This window comes from Electrona antarctica (assembly GCF_951216825.1).
Source record: "Electrona antarctica genome assembly, chromosome: 6".
In the NCBI taxonomy this organism is placed as follows: Eukaryota; Metazoa; Chordata; class Actinopteri; order Myctophiformes; family Myctophidae; genus Electrona; species Electrona antarctica.
This window is the reverse complement of record NC_136811.1, coordinates 52,391,677-52,410,887: the sequence shown is the minus strand read 5'-3', so window position 1 is coordinate 52,410,887 and position 19,211 is coordinate 52,391,677. Positions and strand designations below refer to the sequence as shown.

At 44.5% G+C, this 19,211-nt stretch overlaps 2 protein-coding genes across 2 annotated transcripts in view; one reads left to right on the top strand and one right to left on the bottom strand.

Moving 5' to 3' along the window:
- The window catches only part of LOC306925145 (scavenger receptor cysteine-rich domain-containing group B protein-like), a gene marked incomplete at its 3' end in the record, with an annotated part of 797,673 nt that overhangs the window by 372,282 nt on the left and 406,180 nt on the right, over positions 1-19,211 (bottom strand). The gene's annotated exons all lie outside the window — the stretch shown is intronic.
- LOC306925142 (small conductance calcium-activated potassium channel protein 3-like) overlaps positions 1-19,211 on the top strand; it is a gene marked incomplete at its 5' end in the record, with an annotated part of 218,701 nt that overhangs the window by 141,174 nt on the left and 58,316 nt on the right. Inside the window, 2 exons of the mRNA XM_079503824.1 lie at positions 120-290; positions 4,293-4,418. Of these exons, the coding sequence (XP_079359950.1) occupies positions 120-290; positions 4,293-4,418 (297 nt within the window). The remainder of the gene's footprint in view (positions 1-119; positions 291-4,292; positions 4,419-19,211) is intronic.

The following is a 19,211-nucleotide window of genomic DNA, read 5'->3' as shown; positions in this document are numbered from 1 at the left end:
CTCACTGACACACCTAAAATATAAAATATTACATTGCAACGGTAACATCGTATATCGAATTGTTATCGCAATAATCAACGCCCCCATATTAACAACCCCCCCCCCCCCTCCCCTCACAGCTGTTCGTCATCGACAACGGCGCGGACGACTGGCGCATCGCCATGACGATTGAGCGGGTGCTGCTGATTAGCCTGGAGCTGCTGGTGTCGGCGGTGCACCCGGTGCCCGGAGACTTCAAGTTCCAGTGGCGCGCACGCCTCGCCTTCTCCTACGCCCCGTCACAAGCCGAGGTAAAGTTTCACCATAACAATCTGCTGATTGTTGTCATTTATAATTTATATATTATAATTTTCACCCTCTTTACACACCTCCCACTCCAGAAAGTGTGAGCTTCTCAGCTCCGGAGAAACAGCGGAGCCATTAAACCAGGAAATGTCGCATCACGATTTTGCTTATTCCTTCTGAATCTCTGTATATAAAATATAGCTAACTCATCGAATCTCTTAGTTACATCAATATTGTTCTCATAAAATAGTTGGTTTGTATTAAGATTATGAAGATCGCCGCCAGGGACTTTCCCAAATCCCATCCATTTCCCATGATCGCGGTGGTTTGACTCATATGGATATAAATAATCAAGTAACTGACAGAAAACGCTAATGTTACTGCCGTCGAATTATTACAAATTTCTGAGACATTTTATTTACAGTTGTGACGACACAGAGACAACTCCCTGACAATATCGCTTATTTTTGGACCACAATGCTTATATAAGACTTCTATGACAGTGCTTTAATGAAGTGACTTTATTCCTGTAGATTGTGTCAACCCTGCGGTCGCTCGTCTCCTTTAAGGCGTCTTGCTGGTTTATATATTATAATTTTCTTCTTGTTTTTTCCCCATGTGTCTTGTTTAGTTTTTGTCTGTAACTAAGTTGCTCTTCAAAGAGGGTAGGCCTTGGCTGCAGTCTATTTACATCATTTATTTATAGAAGACATTTTGTAGAATCAGCGTCAGCTCTTAACCTATTTAGGCCTGACGTTTGCTCTGAAAGAATATAAGATTTGTGCCACATTTTCACGATTTTTCAAAAATATCAGACCTACAAGCTCGTAGCGCGCCACTCGGTGGCGCGCTATGAGCTTGTAGATCTGATATTTTTCAATAGCTAAAGTATAACATAATGCTTAGTTAAAACACCAAAAGGGGTTTCCGTCCAGAATGGGTTATTGGGATAAACTCTTCCTCTTGGATTCAAGTTCTCAGTCGCCACGACGGATTCCAGTCTTTTGGATTCCATTAATAATAATACACTTTATTTGTATAGCACCTTTCATACATAAATGCAACTCAAAGTGCTTCACAGGGCAGAACATAAAAATATCAATAAAACACAGGCAAGCAGTTAGAAAGATAAAACAATCAGTGGTGGAAAAAAACGAAGTACAAATACTTCGTTACTTTACTTAAGTACAAGTTTGGAGAATTTGTACTTTTATTGACTACTTTTCTTTTGCTGTATTTTTACTTTTACTTCGTTACATTTACAAGGAAAAAATCGTACTTTTAATCCGCTATATTTAAAATCTGACACCTCGTTACTCGCTACAAATTAAATAATGCGCAGTTGAGAACAGAACAACAGGGCTGCGCTCCACTCTCAGATAATAGGGGGGCGGAGTTGTGTTCTGCTGCCTGGCCTGCTTGAAGACGGCAAGACGCACACACACGTTGTCACACGCATTCAACATGGATGAACGCAGGGCTGCCAAGTCTCACGCTTTGAGAGTGAGAGTCACGCAATTTGACCTTTTACCACGCACCACGCCACACCTCTCATTTCTCACGCACGCACAATACGCACGCCGAGGGGGGCATAAAATGTGCCAAAAAAGCCAAGCCGGCTATCATAATAACAATTTTATAACAACGCGCGCCCATGTGTGCGTCCTCACAAACGGCAAAATAGCCGATCTGCAGGAGATCATGCAGCGCTGTTATATGCAGTAGAAAGGGTAACCAGGCAGTGGACCACCAAATCGTCAGCCGGGTCCCTGACTGTGACGCATGGAAATGAGCCATGCAGAGTTTAACATCGCATCGAAATATTTTTCATGGAAGACAATATAGCCTCCACAAGTTACAACATTAAGTGAGTAAGTCACAAGTGACTATCTCTCTTCTATACTGGTGTGTGGCGTGACTGGCGTCTCTTGCGTGATATGAGGAACGGTGCCAGTAGCCTACGCACATTATAGGGTGTGTGTGTGTATGTGTGTGTGTGTGTGTGTGTGAAGGGGGAGGGGCCGCATCGCAACTTGTCGTTATAGTTCTGTTCAGAGAGGGGGGGGGGGGGGGGGGGGGGGAGAGAGAGAGAGAGAGAGAGAGAGAGAGAGAGACCACAGATGTGTGGGCATGGGGAAATTAAAAATAAGGCATTTTCCCAAATTCCAGTTTTCTGACTTTTTATTTCACAACATATTCCCCAATTTCCACTGAGATTATGGGGTGAATGAATGTGGCCAGACCCATCTTCTCTTTCTGTCATAGTGACATTGTCCTGCATCAGATCATGTCCAAATCAGGTTCTCCAATCTCCAGTAGCCTCTTCAGTTTTTTGAAGATCTTTTCCCTTACGGAGCTATGTGTGTGGCTGGCTGGGTCTGAGCACTATGTGTGTGGATTGCTGGCTGGCTGGGTCTGAGCACTATGGCTGAGCTCACACCTTTCATGCAATTCTGTGCTCGTTGGATGCTCGTTGGATGCATGTTGTGTTGTGTCATGGCCGCCCAATGGATTTCCAATGGAGGTCACATGGTTTGACCCAACATTGTGTTGTGTGAGGGGGAGGGGCGCAGTCTTGCACCCCTCCCCCTCACACAACACAATGTTGGGTCAAACCATGTGACCTCCATTGGAAATGCATTGGGCCGCTGGGCGGCCATGACACAACACCCAACGAGCACAGAGAATTGCATGAAAGGTGTGAGCTCAGCCTAAGTGTGTGGCTTGCTGGCTGGCTGGCTGGGTCTGAGCACTATGTGTGTGTGGATTGCTCGCTGGCTGGCTGGGTCTGAGCACTATAGTCCATGAGCCAGACCCCCCTAATTTGCGCGTTAATTTACGAAATGGGTGGGCAAATTCTTGTTTGAATTTTTGATTCACGGATTCACGGCTCGTGATTATAGTACAGCAGTGTTTCTCAAAGTGATGTCTGGAGACATCACTTTGTCCAGAGACATGTTCCATTCAAACCCAAATGCATTAAAGTTGCACATTTCATAAACAAGAATGCAGAGGTTCAACTAGCACTGGGGAACTGGGCTTCGTCTGTTTTGCAACGCAACATGGAGCTCTTGTGTTAATTAATTATGCATGTTGGTCCTGTATGTTATTGATGTATGCTGTTGGGGGTTCTGTATTTTAATTATTTGTATGCCATTTCATTTTTTGGAATAAAGCCACTTTTGACAGGACAATTTTAGGACTTCATTTATTTGTATTCATTTTGAAAATAATTTTGTATTTTGTACTTTGTAATTTTTACTTTTATACTTAAGTACATTTTTACACCGGGTACTTTTTATTTTGTACTTTGTAATTTTTACTTTTATACTTAAGTACATTGTTACACCGGGTACTTTGTATTTTGTACTTTGTACTTTTACTTTGTAATTTTACTTTTATACTTAAGTACATTTTTACACCGGGTACTTTGTATTTTGTACTTTGTACTTGTACTTTGTAATTTTTACTTTTATACTTAAGTACATTTTTACACCGGGTACTTTTTGTACTTAAGTACATTTAATTTGAGGTACTTTTTTACTTTTACTTAAGTAACTTTCTTAATGGGTACTTTGTACTTTTACTTAAGTAATTGTCAAGTAGAGAATCAGTACTTCTACTTAAGTAAAATATTTTTGTACTTTTTCCACCACTGAAAACAATGGTAAAGAGCATAGAAAAACAAAGCACACAGCAAATCAGGCAGAACAGAGAGGTTCAACTAAAAGCAAGAGTAACATTGAAGTCTGCATGCATGTCTTCTATGGAAGCACGTTGCGCAGCGAAAATAGCCGAACTACAAGCTCTCAATGGCGTTGTAGTTTGTAGTTTGAACAACATATTTTCAGATGGGGGTCCGTGGCCAAATACAGATAATTCTGGGGGGGTCCATGACGTGAAAAAGGTTGAGCACCACTGACATTGAAACATAGGTGTTTCTCAGAAAACGTGTAGGATTTTAGAAGACATGTCTTTTTAATCCCTGCTTGGTGTCTCCTCCTCAGGCCGACCTGGACATGGTCCTCAGCGTGCCCATGTTCCTCAGGCTCTACCTCATCGCCCGAGTCATGCTGCTGCACAGCAAGCTGTTCACAGACGCCTCGTCGCGCAGCATAGGGGCCCTCAACAAGGTGAGTGAGTGAGTGTGTGTGTGTGTGTGTGTGTGTGTGTGTGTGTGTGTGTGTGTGTGTGTGTGTGTGTGTGTGTGTGTGTGTGTGTGTGTGTGTGTGTGTGTGTGTGTGTGTGTGTGTGTGTGTGTGTGTGTGTGTGTGCGCGTGCATGCGTGCGCAATTTGGAAACCCATTCGTTTAAAAAAACATGTTTTCCCTTAATTTTTGACTCGTTTTGCACCAAAGTTTTTTGGAACTCTGTTTGGCTCCTCCCCTTTCTTTTCCGAATACATGCCGCCACCAGATGGCGCCACTCAGGAGCCAGTGCCAGCAATAATGCACAAAAATGAGACTCTTTAGAGAGCCGTGAACTCCCTGGTTGAACCGGAAGTGATAACCGATCCATTTCATAGCTTCACTCCGGGCCGTCATCTGCCGATGTAAACATTAGTTTTTCTACTCGCGAGATCGGATTAAAGTTTTATTAAGCTCTAAACATCGTACTTGATCTCAATCTGAGCCCTAACAATGCTCTAAGATCATGTGCGTGCACGTGATCACAAAAGATCACGGGATCTACTGAATGTGAAGGAGGAGCTGACAAACTGACGGTGGAGCATATACGACACACAGTATGGCAACCCTTCACATTCAGTAGATCCCGTGATCTTGTGTGGCCAGATGTACTTTCCTGGGGTCTAGTAGGACTATGGTAAATAATAATAAAGAAAAACTTACAGCATTAACACTCATCTTTTACTTTCTCTATAATAACAACCTAAAACATGAACCTTGGTTGTCCTTTAAGATTTGACTTTCAAGTTTTAGGTCTGGTGTTTTTAAAGGGTTGACATTTAAATGTTTTCAGGTTTGAGATTTACGGTTTGACATTTTCTTTTCTTTTTCAAAGTTTAAAGATTGACGTTTAGAATTTTTAATTGAAGCTTTAGGGAATTGGGATCGATGTATTAGGTGTGAGTTTATGGTACCAAGACAGGATAAACATCATGTGAGCATAAATAAGTACATAGTAAAATATGAATACATCACAATGAGCTATCATGCTAAATATAAAAATATACTAATATATAAAGTGCCTGGGAAGTTAATAGACAAAACACACCTTGAGTCTATGCTTTTTAAACTCAGAAATGTATAAAGACAATAAATATAGAAAATATTAAATATACATAAAGAAGGGAGACCTTTGGAATCCAGATGACTCGTATCTGTTCTCATTGTAGAACTTCTAAACCATACAATAATGGAATTTGGAATACCCAATTATATAAGCCAATGTGGCTGACTAAGGCTAAACTCTAAAGGAAGCAGCCCAATAACAGCTCCTCATTAAGGCCTTTGGGATGCTCTGTCTGGGGTGTATGAATCCAATTGGCCTCCCTTTGGAGTAACGCTCTGTCCCTATCACCCCCTCTTTTTAGGGGGTTTACAACTTCAATCCCCTGGAACCTCAAAGTGCTGACTGCATGACTCACAGCATTAAAATGTCTTGCAACAGAAGACTTCTCATCATTATTCCGAATGGAACTGTTGTGCTCTGACAACCTAGTTTTGATTTTCCGTGATTGTTTCCCCCCACATAACACAGGCCACAATTAACACCCTCCGCGCCATTGCTGACGATTAAAGTCAATTGAAGCTTAATTTTGATACTGGCGCTTAACGCCATTGCCGACGGCCTTCGGCAATTGAGCTTTTATAGCGCGTTCGATTGCTCGAGCCAAAATGCTACTCACGTTAGCCGGTTAGCTAGCTGTGTTGTTATCACAGCGCTGGATCGCCCATCTTAGATCATCGTCGCCATAAGCATCCATTCTATCCATTTCTTTCAATCGCCTGTAACTCCTATTCCTTGTCCCAGGTGGCATTTTTGGTCAAAACAGCGTTTCTTTGACGGCACAGAGCTGACAATCTAGAGCTCTCCGGAGCTCCGGCCTGGATTCACATTGTAAACAAGGCCCACACAGCTGTGTGAAAACTCCTAACGTAGGACTACCGGTTGTGGACCGGAAATGGCGGCTTTTCAAAATAAGAGCTCAAATTAAAAAAATGCTGGCGTGAATTAGATCCTAATTTTTCAATAAATGATAGCAGTCTAAGTGTTAAGGGCATTTCAAAAGGCACATATTTTGTTTTGCATGAAATCCTGCCTTTAACTGCATATTATTTTTCCCGAATGCGGGTGTAAAAATGACTCACTCTTAGTGTATACAATTGCGACAAGGGAAATTACCAGAGGGAAGTGTTGACAAGAGATGTTTCAGTGGGCTATAGAGCGTCGCAGTCCCGCCCCCTACCAGGGCCCAGTCCCGCCCCCTACCAGGGCCCAGTCCCGCCCCCTACCAGGGCCCAGTCCCGCCCCCTACCAGGGCCCAGTCCCGCCCCCTACCAGGGCCCAGGAAATGATTCTCCGTTCATTTTCCTCAGACATTTCAAAAAATATTTATTTAAAGACCTTTTAAGCCTCGTACAAAGCCAACTCTTGTCGTGACAAATCATGACAACAAACAAAACATTTCGGGTTGAACAAATAATTAGAAAGAAGAAGAAAACGGCAGGTTACAACACTTTTTTGTTGTTTTTCTTCTTTGTAATTATTTGTTTGGTCCAAAATTTTTAGCCAGTTTGTTGTCATGATTTGTCATGACAAGAGTTGGCTTTGTACGACGCTTATAAGGTCTTTAAATAAATACGTTTCGAAATGTCTATGGGAAAAAAACTATTTCCTGGGCCTGGCGTCGTCATGAAAGGGGGCGGGACTGCGACGCTCTATATAGGTCTGCTCTAACTAGTGTGTCCCTCAAATTCTTAGCCCTCTTGTGGGCAAACACAGGTTTGTCTCTAAACACATGGCCTATACTGGGATCACTGGGCAGGATGTGCCAGTGTTTCTCTATACTTTGTCTAATGTCTCTTTAAAGAATATCTTGGTACCATAATTAGTCTTTTTGATACTGTGTAAGATGATAACAGTTGACACCTGTCTTCAATTATAGTTGATTGTATCTCATATGACCACACTTCTTGTTGTCTTGTCATAACGCTGATGAAACAGACCGAAACACGTTCGTTATCAACTCTCGTCAGAGGAAAATAAATTCATGTGAAAAGGACATACAATTAGTGCTGGCATTTTCTTGATTTCATGCTTTGCACCATTTACCATTTAGGGCATTCAATCGCAAAAAACACATTTAAACATGGAGATATGGCGTGTTCTCTCCTCTGTGTCATCAGCGCCAATACCCTAGGGTAGGTAGTTACCCTCACACAAAAACATGCAGTAATCCTGGTCTCTATACTTTATTCAGAACTGGTTGTAATAACGTGTTCCTTCCACGTGGTACGTCCAAGCGGGGAACTCTACCATCATCAGGTGATAAGAATCGGCCTGCTCATGCACTCCTCATGCATTGCAGGAAGCATGAGCTCAGTTCGGGGCTCTCCCCACGTTGGCAGAGAGAGAGAGTAGCGCCCAGGATTACCGCTTGGCACCGGGTGAAAAGTGGATTACAAGATTGTGGGATAAAAAAGAAAAGAAAAAAAAGAAAAAAGAAACTGAAGTAATTCAACACAACGAAGAGTTCTTTGCCGTGCAACAAAGAGTTGAGATTATTTCTAGACTGAAAGAGGGAAAAGGTCTGAGGCAGAAGCATGGCGAAGAAACAGAGACAGAATGCAGCAGCGGCATGAGGCATGTAGCCATCCCTTCGGCCTGACATGGAGTGACACACAAAATGCACATTTCAGTTCGACTCGTTATACAGGAACAGAGGGCACAGTTATTTGTGGGCAGCTCCCCTAAAGACAAACACAGTCAGAAAGCATGTCTCCGCGTGATTGACACTTCAGCCTGCAGCCTCGGTTGTAAATATAGCCGACCTGCTGCTATCTTTATAATGGATCAACGTTGGCCAGGTGACCACCCTGGGGGTGCCTGCTAAAACTCTGGGTGGTCACGACATGTTGAACAGCTGAGAGACAGGCGCTTTAGCCCGTTTAGGCCTGATGTCGAAATTTAAAAAAATGTCTTCTAAAGTTTTCTGAAAAACCCATGTTTCTATGTCAGTCGTTCTCAAACATATTCATGTCAAGGACCCCAAAATATATATGACATTGGCCGCCGACCCCCATCTGAAAATATGTTGTTCCAGGGACCCTCCCAGTAGCAAAGATTTGAGTTAAAAAATCGCTCTGTAACAATATATATTCAAAGATTTCAGGCACATTTTCACGATTTTTCAAAAATAGCAGACCTACAAGTTCATAGTGCGGCACTCGGTGCCGCGCTATGAACTTGTATATCTGCTATTTTTCAACAGCTAAAGCATAACATAATGCTTAAAACACCAAAAGGGGTTGCCGCCCAGAATGGGTTAGAGAGATTGCCCCCTGCAGGCTGCAATGGAGTATCACGCCCAGAATGGGTTAGAGAGATCGCCCCCTGCAGGCTGCAATGGAGTATCACGGCAGAAAATGTGAAATGTTGGTTCATCAATATTCATCAAAACACAATTATGGAGATACGAGGTTTCTGCCCGACAGCAACGATAGCATAGATAAGAGTAGAACGAGGGAAGAGAATAGAAAACACATTTAAAACACAGAGGTTTTAGAATAGATAAGAGTAGAATGAGAGAATAGAATATGGAATCATACCCTATAAAGCACTAGTGTATATTTAAAACACAGAGGTTTTAGAATAGATAAGAGTAGAACGAGGGAAGAGAATAGAATATGGAATCATACCCTATGAAGCACTAGTGTCTATTTAAAACACAGAGGTTTTTTTGACTGCAGGGGAGTCATATTTAAAACACATTTAGGCCTGACCTCGAAATTAAAAAAAAATCTTCTAAATCTTCTAAAATACATATTTTCACGATTTTTCAAAAATAGCAGACCTACAAGCTCGTAGCTATGAGCTTGTAGATCTGCTATTTTTCAATAGCTAAATTATAACATAATGTTTAAAACACCAAAAGGGGTTCCCGCCCAGAATGTGTTAAAACACAGAGGGTGTTTGACTGGGGAGTCATAATTTCACCCCCTCCCTATCTAAGTAGTTGACGGTATTAGGATGTTGACATAATTTGGGATTTGCAGGCTCTTACATCACAAACAGCAGGAAAATCAGAGCACTTTTTTTTTAGCCAGAAAACCCGAGACCACAGAAAATCTATTGAATGTTAAAAGTTCAGGTTTTTTTAGTTGCAATTGAGATCACAAAAACCTTTTTTTTTATGTCACAATCCCTTTAAGACAAACTTTTTTTTTAACTCATAATCTTTGCTTCTGTGGGTCCCTGGAACATGTTGAGATGGTCGGTGGCGGCCAAATACAATATTAATTTTGGGGTCCGTCATGACATTAAAAAAATTGACAACCACTGACATTAGACTTTAGAACTAGCCTCAGGTCTTAATAGGCTGAAGGCGAGAGGGTTCAGAGAGCGTGAAAAAGCCTTTTGGCTTCAATGACTGAGAGATTCTCATCAGAACGGAAGGACAGAGCTATCTCTTGGCAGCTTATTGAGCTGTGAGCTGTCAGCTGTGAGCTGTGGGCAGCAAGCTATCTGGAAACCATTCCAGTGTGCTCTGTAACAATGTGTACAATACAATACTTGAAAAGTTGAGTACAAGTTTGAGGCAAATTAGATTTACATGAGCATGTCACATTTCCAATACTTAATGCTTCCACTCCACTACATATCAGAGGTAAATATTGTACTTTTTACTCCACGACAATTATTTAAAAACTTTAGTTAATGGTTACTTAGATTTAGAGTATTATTACAAAACATACCAGTAAGACATATGGAGCGTGTCTTGAGTGTACAGGGTTTGATGAGGTCTGGCCATATATGGAGTGTGTCTTGAGTGTACAGTGTTTGATGAGGTCTGGCCATATATGGAGTGTGTCTTGAGTGTACAGTGTTTCATGAGGTCTGGCCATATATGGAGTGTGTCTTGAGTGTACAGTGTTTGATGAGGTCTGGCCATATATGGAGCATGTCTTTCTTGAGTGTACAGTGTTTGATGAGGTCTGGCCATGCATGTCTTTCTTCAGTGTACAGGGTTTGATGAGGTCTGGCCATATGGAGCATGTCTTTCTTCAGTGTACAGGGTTTGATGAGGTCTGGCCATATATGGAGCATGTCTTTCTTCAGTGTACAGGGTTTGATGAGGTCTGGCCATATATGGAGCATGTCTTTCTTGAGTGTACAGGGTTTGATGAGGTCTGGCCATATATGGAGCATGTCTTTCTTCAGTGTACAGTGTTTGATGAGGTCTGGCCATATATGGAGCATGTCTTTCTTCAGTGTACAGTGTTTGATGAGGTCTGGCCATATATGGAGCATGTCTTTCTTGAGTGTACAGGGTTTGATGAGGTCTGGCCATATATGGAGCATGTCTTTCTTCAGTGTACAGTGTTTGATGAGGTCTGGCCATATATGGAGCATGTCTTTCTTCAGTGTACAGTGTTTGATGAGGTCTGGCCATATATGGAGCATGTCTTTCTTCAGTGTACAGTGTTTGATGAGGTCTGGCCATATATGGAGCATGTCTTTCTTCAGTGTACAGTGTTTGATGAGCTCAGATCAATATATGGAATGTCAGAACATGTCAGCTCCTTAGATGGATATCTAAGGGTGGCAGCGGGGACGCAGTGTCTTGAGTGTACAGGGTTTGATGAGGTCACCGACTGGGTTAACGGTGCCGGAGATTAGCTGGTAACAGACGTCCGGACGGACGGACAGACGGGCGGACGGACAGACGGACGGACACACACACACACATGGACGGACTCACACACACACACACGGACGGACTCACACACAGGCCCGGTTCTTCCTACAGGCCGACGAAGCAACGGCTTCGAGCGCCATGGGGGAGTTTTTATTTTTTATTTTTTACTCTGTCCCAACTCTGTCTGCACCGTGTCCCCCCAGTGCCCCCCCAGTGCCTCCCCAGTGCCCCCCCATTGCCTCCCCAGTGTCTCCCCAGTGCCAGTGTCCCGCCAGTGCCTCCACAGAGCCTCCTCAGTGTCCCCACAGTGCCTCCCCAATGGACCCCCAGTGCCTCCACAGTGTCCCCACTGTCCCCCCAGTGCCTCCACAGTGTCTCCTCAATTTTTGGGACAGAGTAAAAAAAAAAAAACTTTTTTTATTTTTTTATTTTTTAAGAGGGGGGGGGGGGGGGGGGGGGCGCCGCGAAAAATCCTGCTTGGGGCGCCAGATTGCTCAGGACCGGCCCTGCTCACACACACACACACACGCGGACGGAGTGCTCTCCCCACTCTCTCCCCATGCCTTCAGCCTGGTGCGGAGATGACGCACGTAAAGCCATGTATTTTGTACTTGTATCACGTGAGATGAAATAAGCCTATTTACCTCTTCGAATAGTTTTCTATTGTATCATTTATTCATTACACACCACCAGGGTTTCCTATACAGCTGAAAGAAGAACGAGGCTAATATGGTCATGATGAGAGCATAATGTAATGTAATTACAGCCAGATGTACTGGTGTCCCTGAACATGGCAGGAGTCATATCATATTCTAGGACTTTGAGCATCAAACAGCTTCCATTAAGAAGATTTCATTTAACAGCGGTGACATTTGGAGGAACACGGACAGACTTCCTCAGAAGTGTCTGTCTTCACTAATCCTGCAAGGTCTTCAAAGAGAGAGGGCCACGCATTGGACAATTCACCAGATTATGGTGCCAGATAAACCATTTCCTGCATGGGGTCCCATGTTGGGGGCATGGGATTTTATTGCTCTCTTTTTTATATATTCAAATTTATAAACACGTTTTCTAAAATGCCGAACATTATAGCCACCACCCCTTGTAAACTTGTAGATTGGTACATTGATTGATTGATTGAATGATTAATTATTTCATGAATGAATTTGTTCATTCACTCACTCACTCACTCACTCACTCACTCACTCACTCACTCACTCACTCACTCACTCACTCACTCACTCATGTATTAATTAATTAATTCACTTGTTAATTCATTCATTCATTAGTCTTTAGCCGTTTCGTACTGCTACGCTGTTGTTATTTGTCCGTCCTCGGCTTAAAAACAGTTTGGGAAGCCCTTTCCTATAATCTCCTGATGGTATGCACCAGTACAGTAGCCTCCAGTGTTTAACTTTGGGATGTGGACCGTGTCTTGTTCATCCTTCTTATTCGGAGTGATAATCCTATATTAATTGACACAGTTGGTAATTTGTTTTTATTTATTTTTTTGCCAGCTGTCCTTGCTGCGTTGTGGCAGCTGCAGTGGGGCTGCGTTTAGCGTGGATTATGTGGAACTATGGAATGGTCCATATGCTGTTGAGAGAACACCAGCCCTTTATGTGGAACTATGGAATGGTCCATATGCTGCTGAGAGAACACCAGCCCTATGGAATGGTCCATATGCTGCTGAGAGAACACCAGCCCTTTATGTGGAACTATGGAATGGTCCATATGCTGCTGAGAGAACACCAGCCCTTTATGTGGAACTATGGAATGGTCCATATGCTGCTGAGAGAACACCAGCCCTATGGAATGGTCCATATGCTGCTGAGAGAACACCAGCCCTTTATGTGGAACTATGGAATGGTCTATATGCTGCTGAGAGAACACCAGCCCTTTATGTGGAACTATGGAATGGTCCATATGCTGCTGAGAGAACACCAGCCCTTTATGTGGAACTATGGAATGGTCCATATGCTGCTGAGAGAACACCAGCCCTATGGAATGGTCCATATGCTGCTGAGAGAACACCAGCCCTATGGAATGGTCCATATGCTGCTGACAGAACACCAGCCCTTTCATGATGTGAACTATGGAATGGTCCATATGCTGCTGAGAGAACACCAGCCCTATGGAATGGTCCACATGCTGCTGAGAGAACACCAGCCCTTTCATGATGTGAACTATGGAATGGTCCATATGCTGCTGAGAGAACACCAGCCCTATGGAATGGTCCATATGCTGCTGAGAGAACACCAGCCCTATGGAATGGTCCATATGCTGCTGAGAGAACACCAGCCCTATGGAATGGTCCATATGCTGCTGAGAGAACACCAGCCCTATGGAATGGTCCATATGCTGCTGAGAGAACACCAGCCCTATGGAATGGTCCATATGCTGCTGACAGAACACCAGCCCTTTCATGATGTGAACTATGGAATGGTCCATATGCTGCTGAGAGAACACCAGCCCTTTGAATGGTCCACATGCTGCTGAGAGAACACCAGCCCTTTCATGATGTGAACTATGGAATGGTCCATATGCTGCTGACAGAACACCAGCCCTTTCATGTGTGAACTATGGAATGGTCCATATGCTGCTGACAGAACACCAGCCTTTCATGATGTGAACTATGGAATGGTCCATATGCTGCTGAGAGAACACCAGCCCTTTCATGATGTGAACTATGGAATGGTCCATATGCTGCTGAGAGAACACCAGCCCTTTCATGATGTGAACTATGGAATGGTCCATATGCTGCTGAGAGAACACCAGCCCTTTCATGATGTGAACTATGGAATGGTCCATATGCTGCTGAGAGAACACCAGCCCTTTCATGATGTGAACTATGGAATGGTCCATATGCTGCTGACAGAACACCAGCCCTTTCATGATGTGAACTATGGAATGGTCCATATGCTGCTGAGAGAACACCAGCCCTATGGAATGGTCCATATGCTGCTGAGAGAACACCAGCCCTTTCATGATGTGAACTATGGAATGGTCCATATGCTGCTGAGAGAACACCAGCCCTTTCATGATGTGAACTATGGAATGGTCCATATGCTGCTGAGAGAACACCAGCCCTTTCATGATGTGGATGAACTATGGAATGGTCCATATGCTGCTGAGAGAACACCAGCCCTTTCATGATGTGAACTATGGAATGGTCCATATGCTGCTGAGAGAACACCAGCCCTATGGAATGGTCCATATGCTGCTGAGAACACCAGCCCTTTCATGATGTGGATGAGCTCGTGGCTGAGTTGGGCTATAGATCCTGAGATGAGTTAACCCATTTTGGGCGGGAACCCCTTTCGGTGTTTTCAAGCATTATGTTATACTTTAGCTATTGAAAAATAGCAGATCTACAAGCTCATAGCGAACTGCTATTTTTGGAAAATCATGAAAATGTGGTGCAAATCTTTGAATATATATTCTTTCAGAGCGAACGTTTTTAACTCAAATCTTTTCTTCTGGGGTGTCCCTGGAACAACATATTTTCAGATGTTGTTACATATAATTTTTGGGGTTCCTTGACATAAAATATTGAGCACCACTGATACAGAAAAAAAAGGATTGATTTCAGGCCTAAATGAGCTAACGAGTTGATAATAAGCCACCGTCAGGCGTTATTGTGATTGTGAAGCCAGATAATGAAAAGGAATACTGGACATGTTTCATAGATAGCACAGACCTCAGATCTCCTCCTCTCCTCTCCTCTCCTCTCCTCTCCTCTCCTCTCCTCTCCTCTCCTCTCCTCTCCTCTCCTCTCCTCTCCTCTCCTCTCCTCTCCTCTCCTCTCCTCTCCTCTCCTCTCCTCTCCTCTCATCCCCCCCTCCCATCTCCTCTCCTCTCCTCTCCTCTCCTCTCCTCTCCTCTCCTCTCCTCTCCTCTCCTCTCCTCTCCTCTCCTCTCCTCTCCCCTCCCCTCTCCTCTCCTCCTCCGCTCCTCTACTCTCCTCTCCCCTCCCCTCTCCTCTCCTCCTCCGCTCCTCTCCTCTCCTCTCCTCTCCTCTCCTCTCCTCTCCTCTCCTCTCCTCTCCTCTCCTCTCCTCTCCTCTCCTCTCCCCTCCCCTCCCCTCCCCTCCCCTCCTCTACTCTCCCCTCCCCTCCCCTCCCCTCCCCTCCCCTCCCCTCCCCTCCCCTCCCCTCTCACATGTCTGATAGCTGGGAGCGGATCTCTCCTAATGCACTTGGAGAGGCAGCGTGAAATTGGGACAGGAAATTGCTCGCGTCTGAAACAGGGCGTTTAAAAAAGAAAAGAAAAAAGAGCCGAGCCAAAACGAGGACGGAATATAAACGCACACAAAGGCGTGTTCGTTGAGCCTCAGTTAGTAATGACTGGCAGTTGTAAGGATGATAATTCAGGGAGCAGAAGGCCAGTGTAGATAGAGTCAGAGGACTCTCATTGGAACAGACAGAGGGTTGGGTGAGCTTTTTTTGTCTTACTCTGACATGTGCCTTAGTCTCTTAACACAGTGTAGAGAGTGAGCACATCGCCACTGGCTGACAGAAACCTTTTTATTCCACAAACCATGTAGCATAATTATCCACAGTCATTTCCCTACGTGGTCTCACCCAAACACGGCGGAATACCACGGAATTGCATTTCCGTGCTATAAATACACTAGAAAACCCCAAAAATCCGTACCTACATATTGAAACTGAAATCCTCCCCATAGACAGACAATGACGGAGGGGCGGCCGTCTCTACCGAACTGGAGCGTTGCGAAGGTCAGTATAGAGTTTGCATGTGGAGCGTTGGGAAGGTCGTATAGAGTTTGTGTGTGGAGCGTTGTGAAGGTCGTATAGAGTTTGCGTGTGGAGTGTTGTGAAGGTCGGTATAGTTTGCATGTGGAGCGTTGTGAAGGTCGTATAGTTTGCATGTGGAGCGTTGTGAAGGTCAGTATAGTTTGCATGTGGAGCGTTGTGAAGGTCAGTATAGTTTGCATGTGGAGCGTTGTGAAGGTCAGTATAGTTTGCATGTGGAGCGTTGTGAAGGTCGGTATAGTTTGTGTGTGGAGCGTTGTGAAGGTCAGTATAGTTTGCATGTGGAGCGTTGTGAAGGTCGTATAGAGTTTGCATGTGGAGCGTTGTGAAGGTCAGTATAGTTTGCGTGTGGAGCGTTGTGAAGGTCAGTATAGTTTGCATGTGGAGCGTTGTGAAGGTCAGTATAGTTTGTGTGTGGAGCGTTGTGAAGGTCAGTATAGTTTGCATGTGGAGCGTTGTGAAGGTCAGTATAGTTTGTGTGTGGAGCGTTGTGAAGGTCAGTATAGTTTGTGTGTGGAGCGTTGTGAAGGTCAGTATAGTTTGCATGTGGAGCGTTGTGAAGGTCAGTATAGTTTGCATGTGGAGCGTTGTGAAGGTCAGTATAGTTTGTGTGTGGAGCGTTGTGAAGGTCGGTATAGTTTGCATGTGGAGCGTTGTGAAGGTCAGTATAGTTTGTGTGTGGAGCGTTGTGAAGGTCAGTATAGTTTGCATGTGGAGCGTTGTGAAGGTCAGTATAGCGTTTGCATGTGGAGCGTTGTGAAGGTCAGTATAGTTTGCATGTGGAGCGTTGTGAAGGTCAGTATAGTTTGTGTGTGGAGCGTTGTGAAGGTCAGTATAGTTTGCATGTGGAGCGTTGTGAAGGTCAGTATAGTTTGCATGTGGAGCGTTGTGAAGGTCAGTATAGTTTGCATGTGGAGCGTTGTGAAGGTCAGTATAGTTTGTGTGTGGAGCGTTGTGAAGGTCAGTATAGTTTGCATGTGGAGCGTTGTGAAGGTCAGTATAGAGTTTGCATGTGGAGCGTTGTGAAGGTCAGTATAGTTTGCATGTGGAGCGTTGTGAAGGTCAGTATAGTTTGCATGTGGAGCGTTGTGAAGGTCGGTATAGTTTGCATGTGGAGCGTTGTGAAGGTCAGTATAGTTTGTGTGTGGAGCGTTGTGAAGGTCAGTATAGTTTGCATGTGGAGCGTTGTGAAGGTCAGTATAGTTTGCATGTGGAGCGTTGTGAAGGTCAGTATAGTTTGTGTGTGGAGCGTTGTGAAGGTCAGTATAGAGTTTGCATGTGGAGCGTTGTGAAGGTCAGTATAGTTTGCATGTGGAGCGTTGTGAAGGTCAGTATAGTTTGTGTGTGGAGCGTTGTGAAGGTCAGTATAGTTTGCATGTGGAGCGTTGTGAAGGTCAGTATAGTTTGCATGTGGAGCGTTGTGAAGGTCAGTATAGTTTGCATGTGGAGCGTTGTGAAGGTCAGTATAGTTTGCATGTGGAGCGTTGTGAAGGTCGGTATAGTTTGCATGTGGAGCGTTGTGAAGGTCAGTATAGTTTGTGTGTGGAGCGTTGTGAAGGTCGGTATAGTTTGCGTGTGGAGCGTTGTGAAGGTCGGTATAGTTTGCATGTGGAGCGTTGTGAAGGTCAGTATAGTTTGCATGTGGAGCGTTGTGAAGGTCGGTATAGAGTTTGCATGTGGAGCGTTGTGAAGGTCGGTATAGTTTGCGTGTGGAGCGTTGTGAAGGTCGGTATAGTTTGCATGTGGAGCGTTGTGAAGGTCGGTATAGTTTGCGTGTGGAGCGTTGTGAAGGTCAGTATAGTTTGCATGTGGAGCGTTGTGAAGGTCGGTATAGTTTGCATGTGGAGCGTTGTGAAGGTCAGTATAGTTTGCATGTGGAGCGTTGTGAAGGTCGGTATAGTTTGCATGTGGAGCGTTGTGAAGGTCGGTATAGTTTGCATGTGGAGCGTTGTGAAGGTCGGTATAGTTTGCATGTGGAGCGTTGTGAAGGTCAGTATAGTTTGCATGTGGAGCGTTGTGAAGGTCAGTATAGTTTGCATGTGGAGCGTTGTGAAGGTCGGTATAGTTTGCATGTGGAGCGTTGTGAAGGTCAGTATAGTTTGCGTGTGGAGCGTTGTGAAGGTCGGTATAGTTTGTGTGTGGAGCGTTGTGAAGGTCAGTATAGTTTGCATGTGGAGCGTTGTGAAGGTCAGTATAGTTTGCATGTGGAGCGTTGTGAAGGTCAGTATAGTTTGCATGTGGAGCGTTGTGAAGGTCAGTATAGTTTGCATGTGGAGCGTTGTGAAGGTCAGTATAGTTTGCATGTGGAGCGTTGTGAAGGTCGGTATAGTTTGTGTGTGGAGCGTTGTGAAGGTCAGTATAGAGTTTGCGTGTGGAGCGTTGTGAAGGTCGGTATAGAGTTTGCGTGTGGAGCGTTGTGAAGGTCGTATAGAGTTTGCGTGTGGAGCGTTGTGAAGGTCGGTATAGAGTTTGCGTGTGGAGCGTTGTGAAGGTCGTATAGAGTTTGCGTGTGGAGCGTTGTGAAGGTCGGTATAGAGTTTGCGTGTGGAGCGTTGTGAAGGTCGTATAGAGTTTGCGTGTGGAGCGTTGTGAAGGTCGGTATAGAGTTTGCGTGTGGAGCGTTGTGAAGGTCGTATAGAGTTTGCGTGTGGAGCGTTGTGAAGGTCGGTATAGAGTTTGTGTGTGGAGCGTTGTGAAGGTTAGTATAGAGTTTGCATGTGGAGCGTTGTGAAGGTCGTATAGAGTTTGCGTGTGGAGCGTTGTGAAGGTCAGTATAGAGTTTGCGTGTGGAGCGTTGTGAAGGTCAGTATAGAGTTTGCGTGTGGAGCGTTGTGAAGGTCGTATAGAGTTTGTGTGTGGAGCGTTGTGAAGGTCGTATAGAGTTTGTGTGTGGAGCGTTGTGAAGGTCGTATAGAGTTTGTGTGTGGAGCGTTGTGAAGGTCGTATAGAGTTTGTGTGTGGAGCGTTGTGAAGGTCGTATAGAGTTTGCGTGTGGAGCGTTGTGAAGGTCGTATAGAGTTTGTGTGTGGAGCGTTGTGAAGGTCGTATAGAGTTTGTGTGTGGAGCGTTGTGAAGGTCGTATAGAGTTTGTGTGTGGAGCGTCGTGAAGGTCGTATAGAGTTTGTGTGTGGAGCGTTGTGAAGGTCGTATAGAGTTTGTGTGTGGAGCGTTGTGAAGGTCGTATAGAGTTTGTGTGTGGAGCGTTGTGAAGGTCGTATAGAGTTTGTGTGTGGAGCGTTGTGAAGGTCGTATAGAGTTTGCGTGTGGAG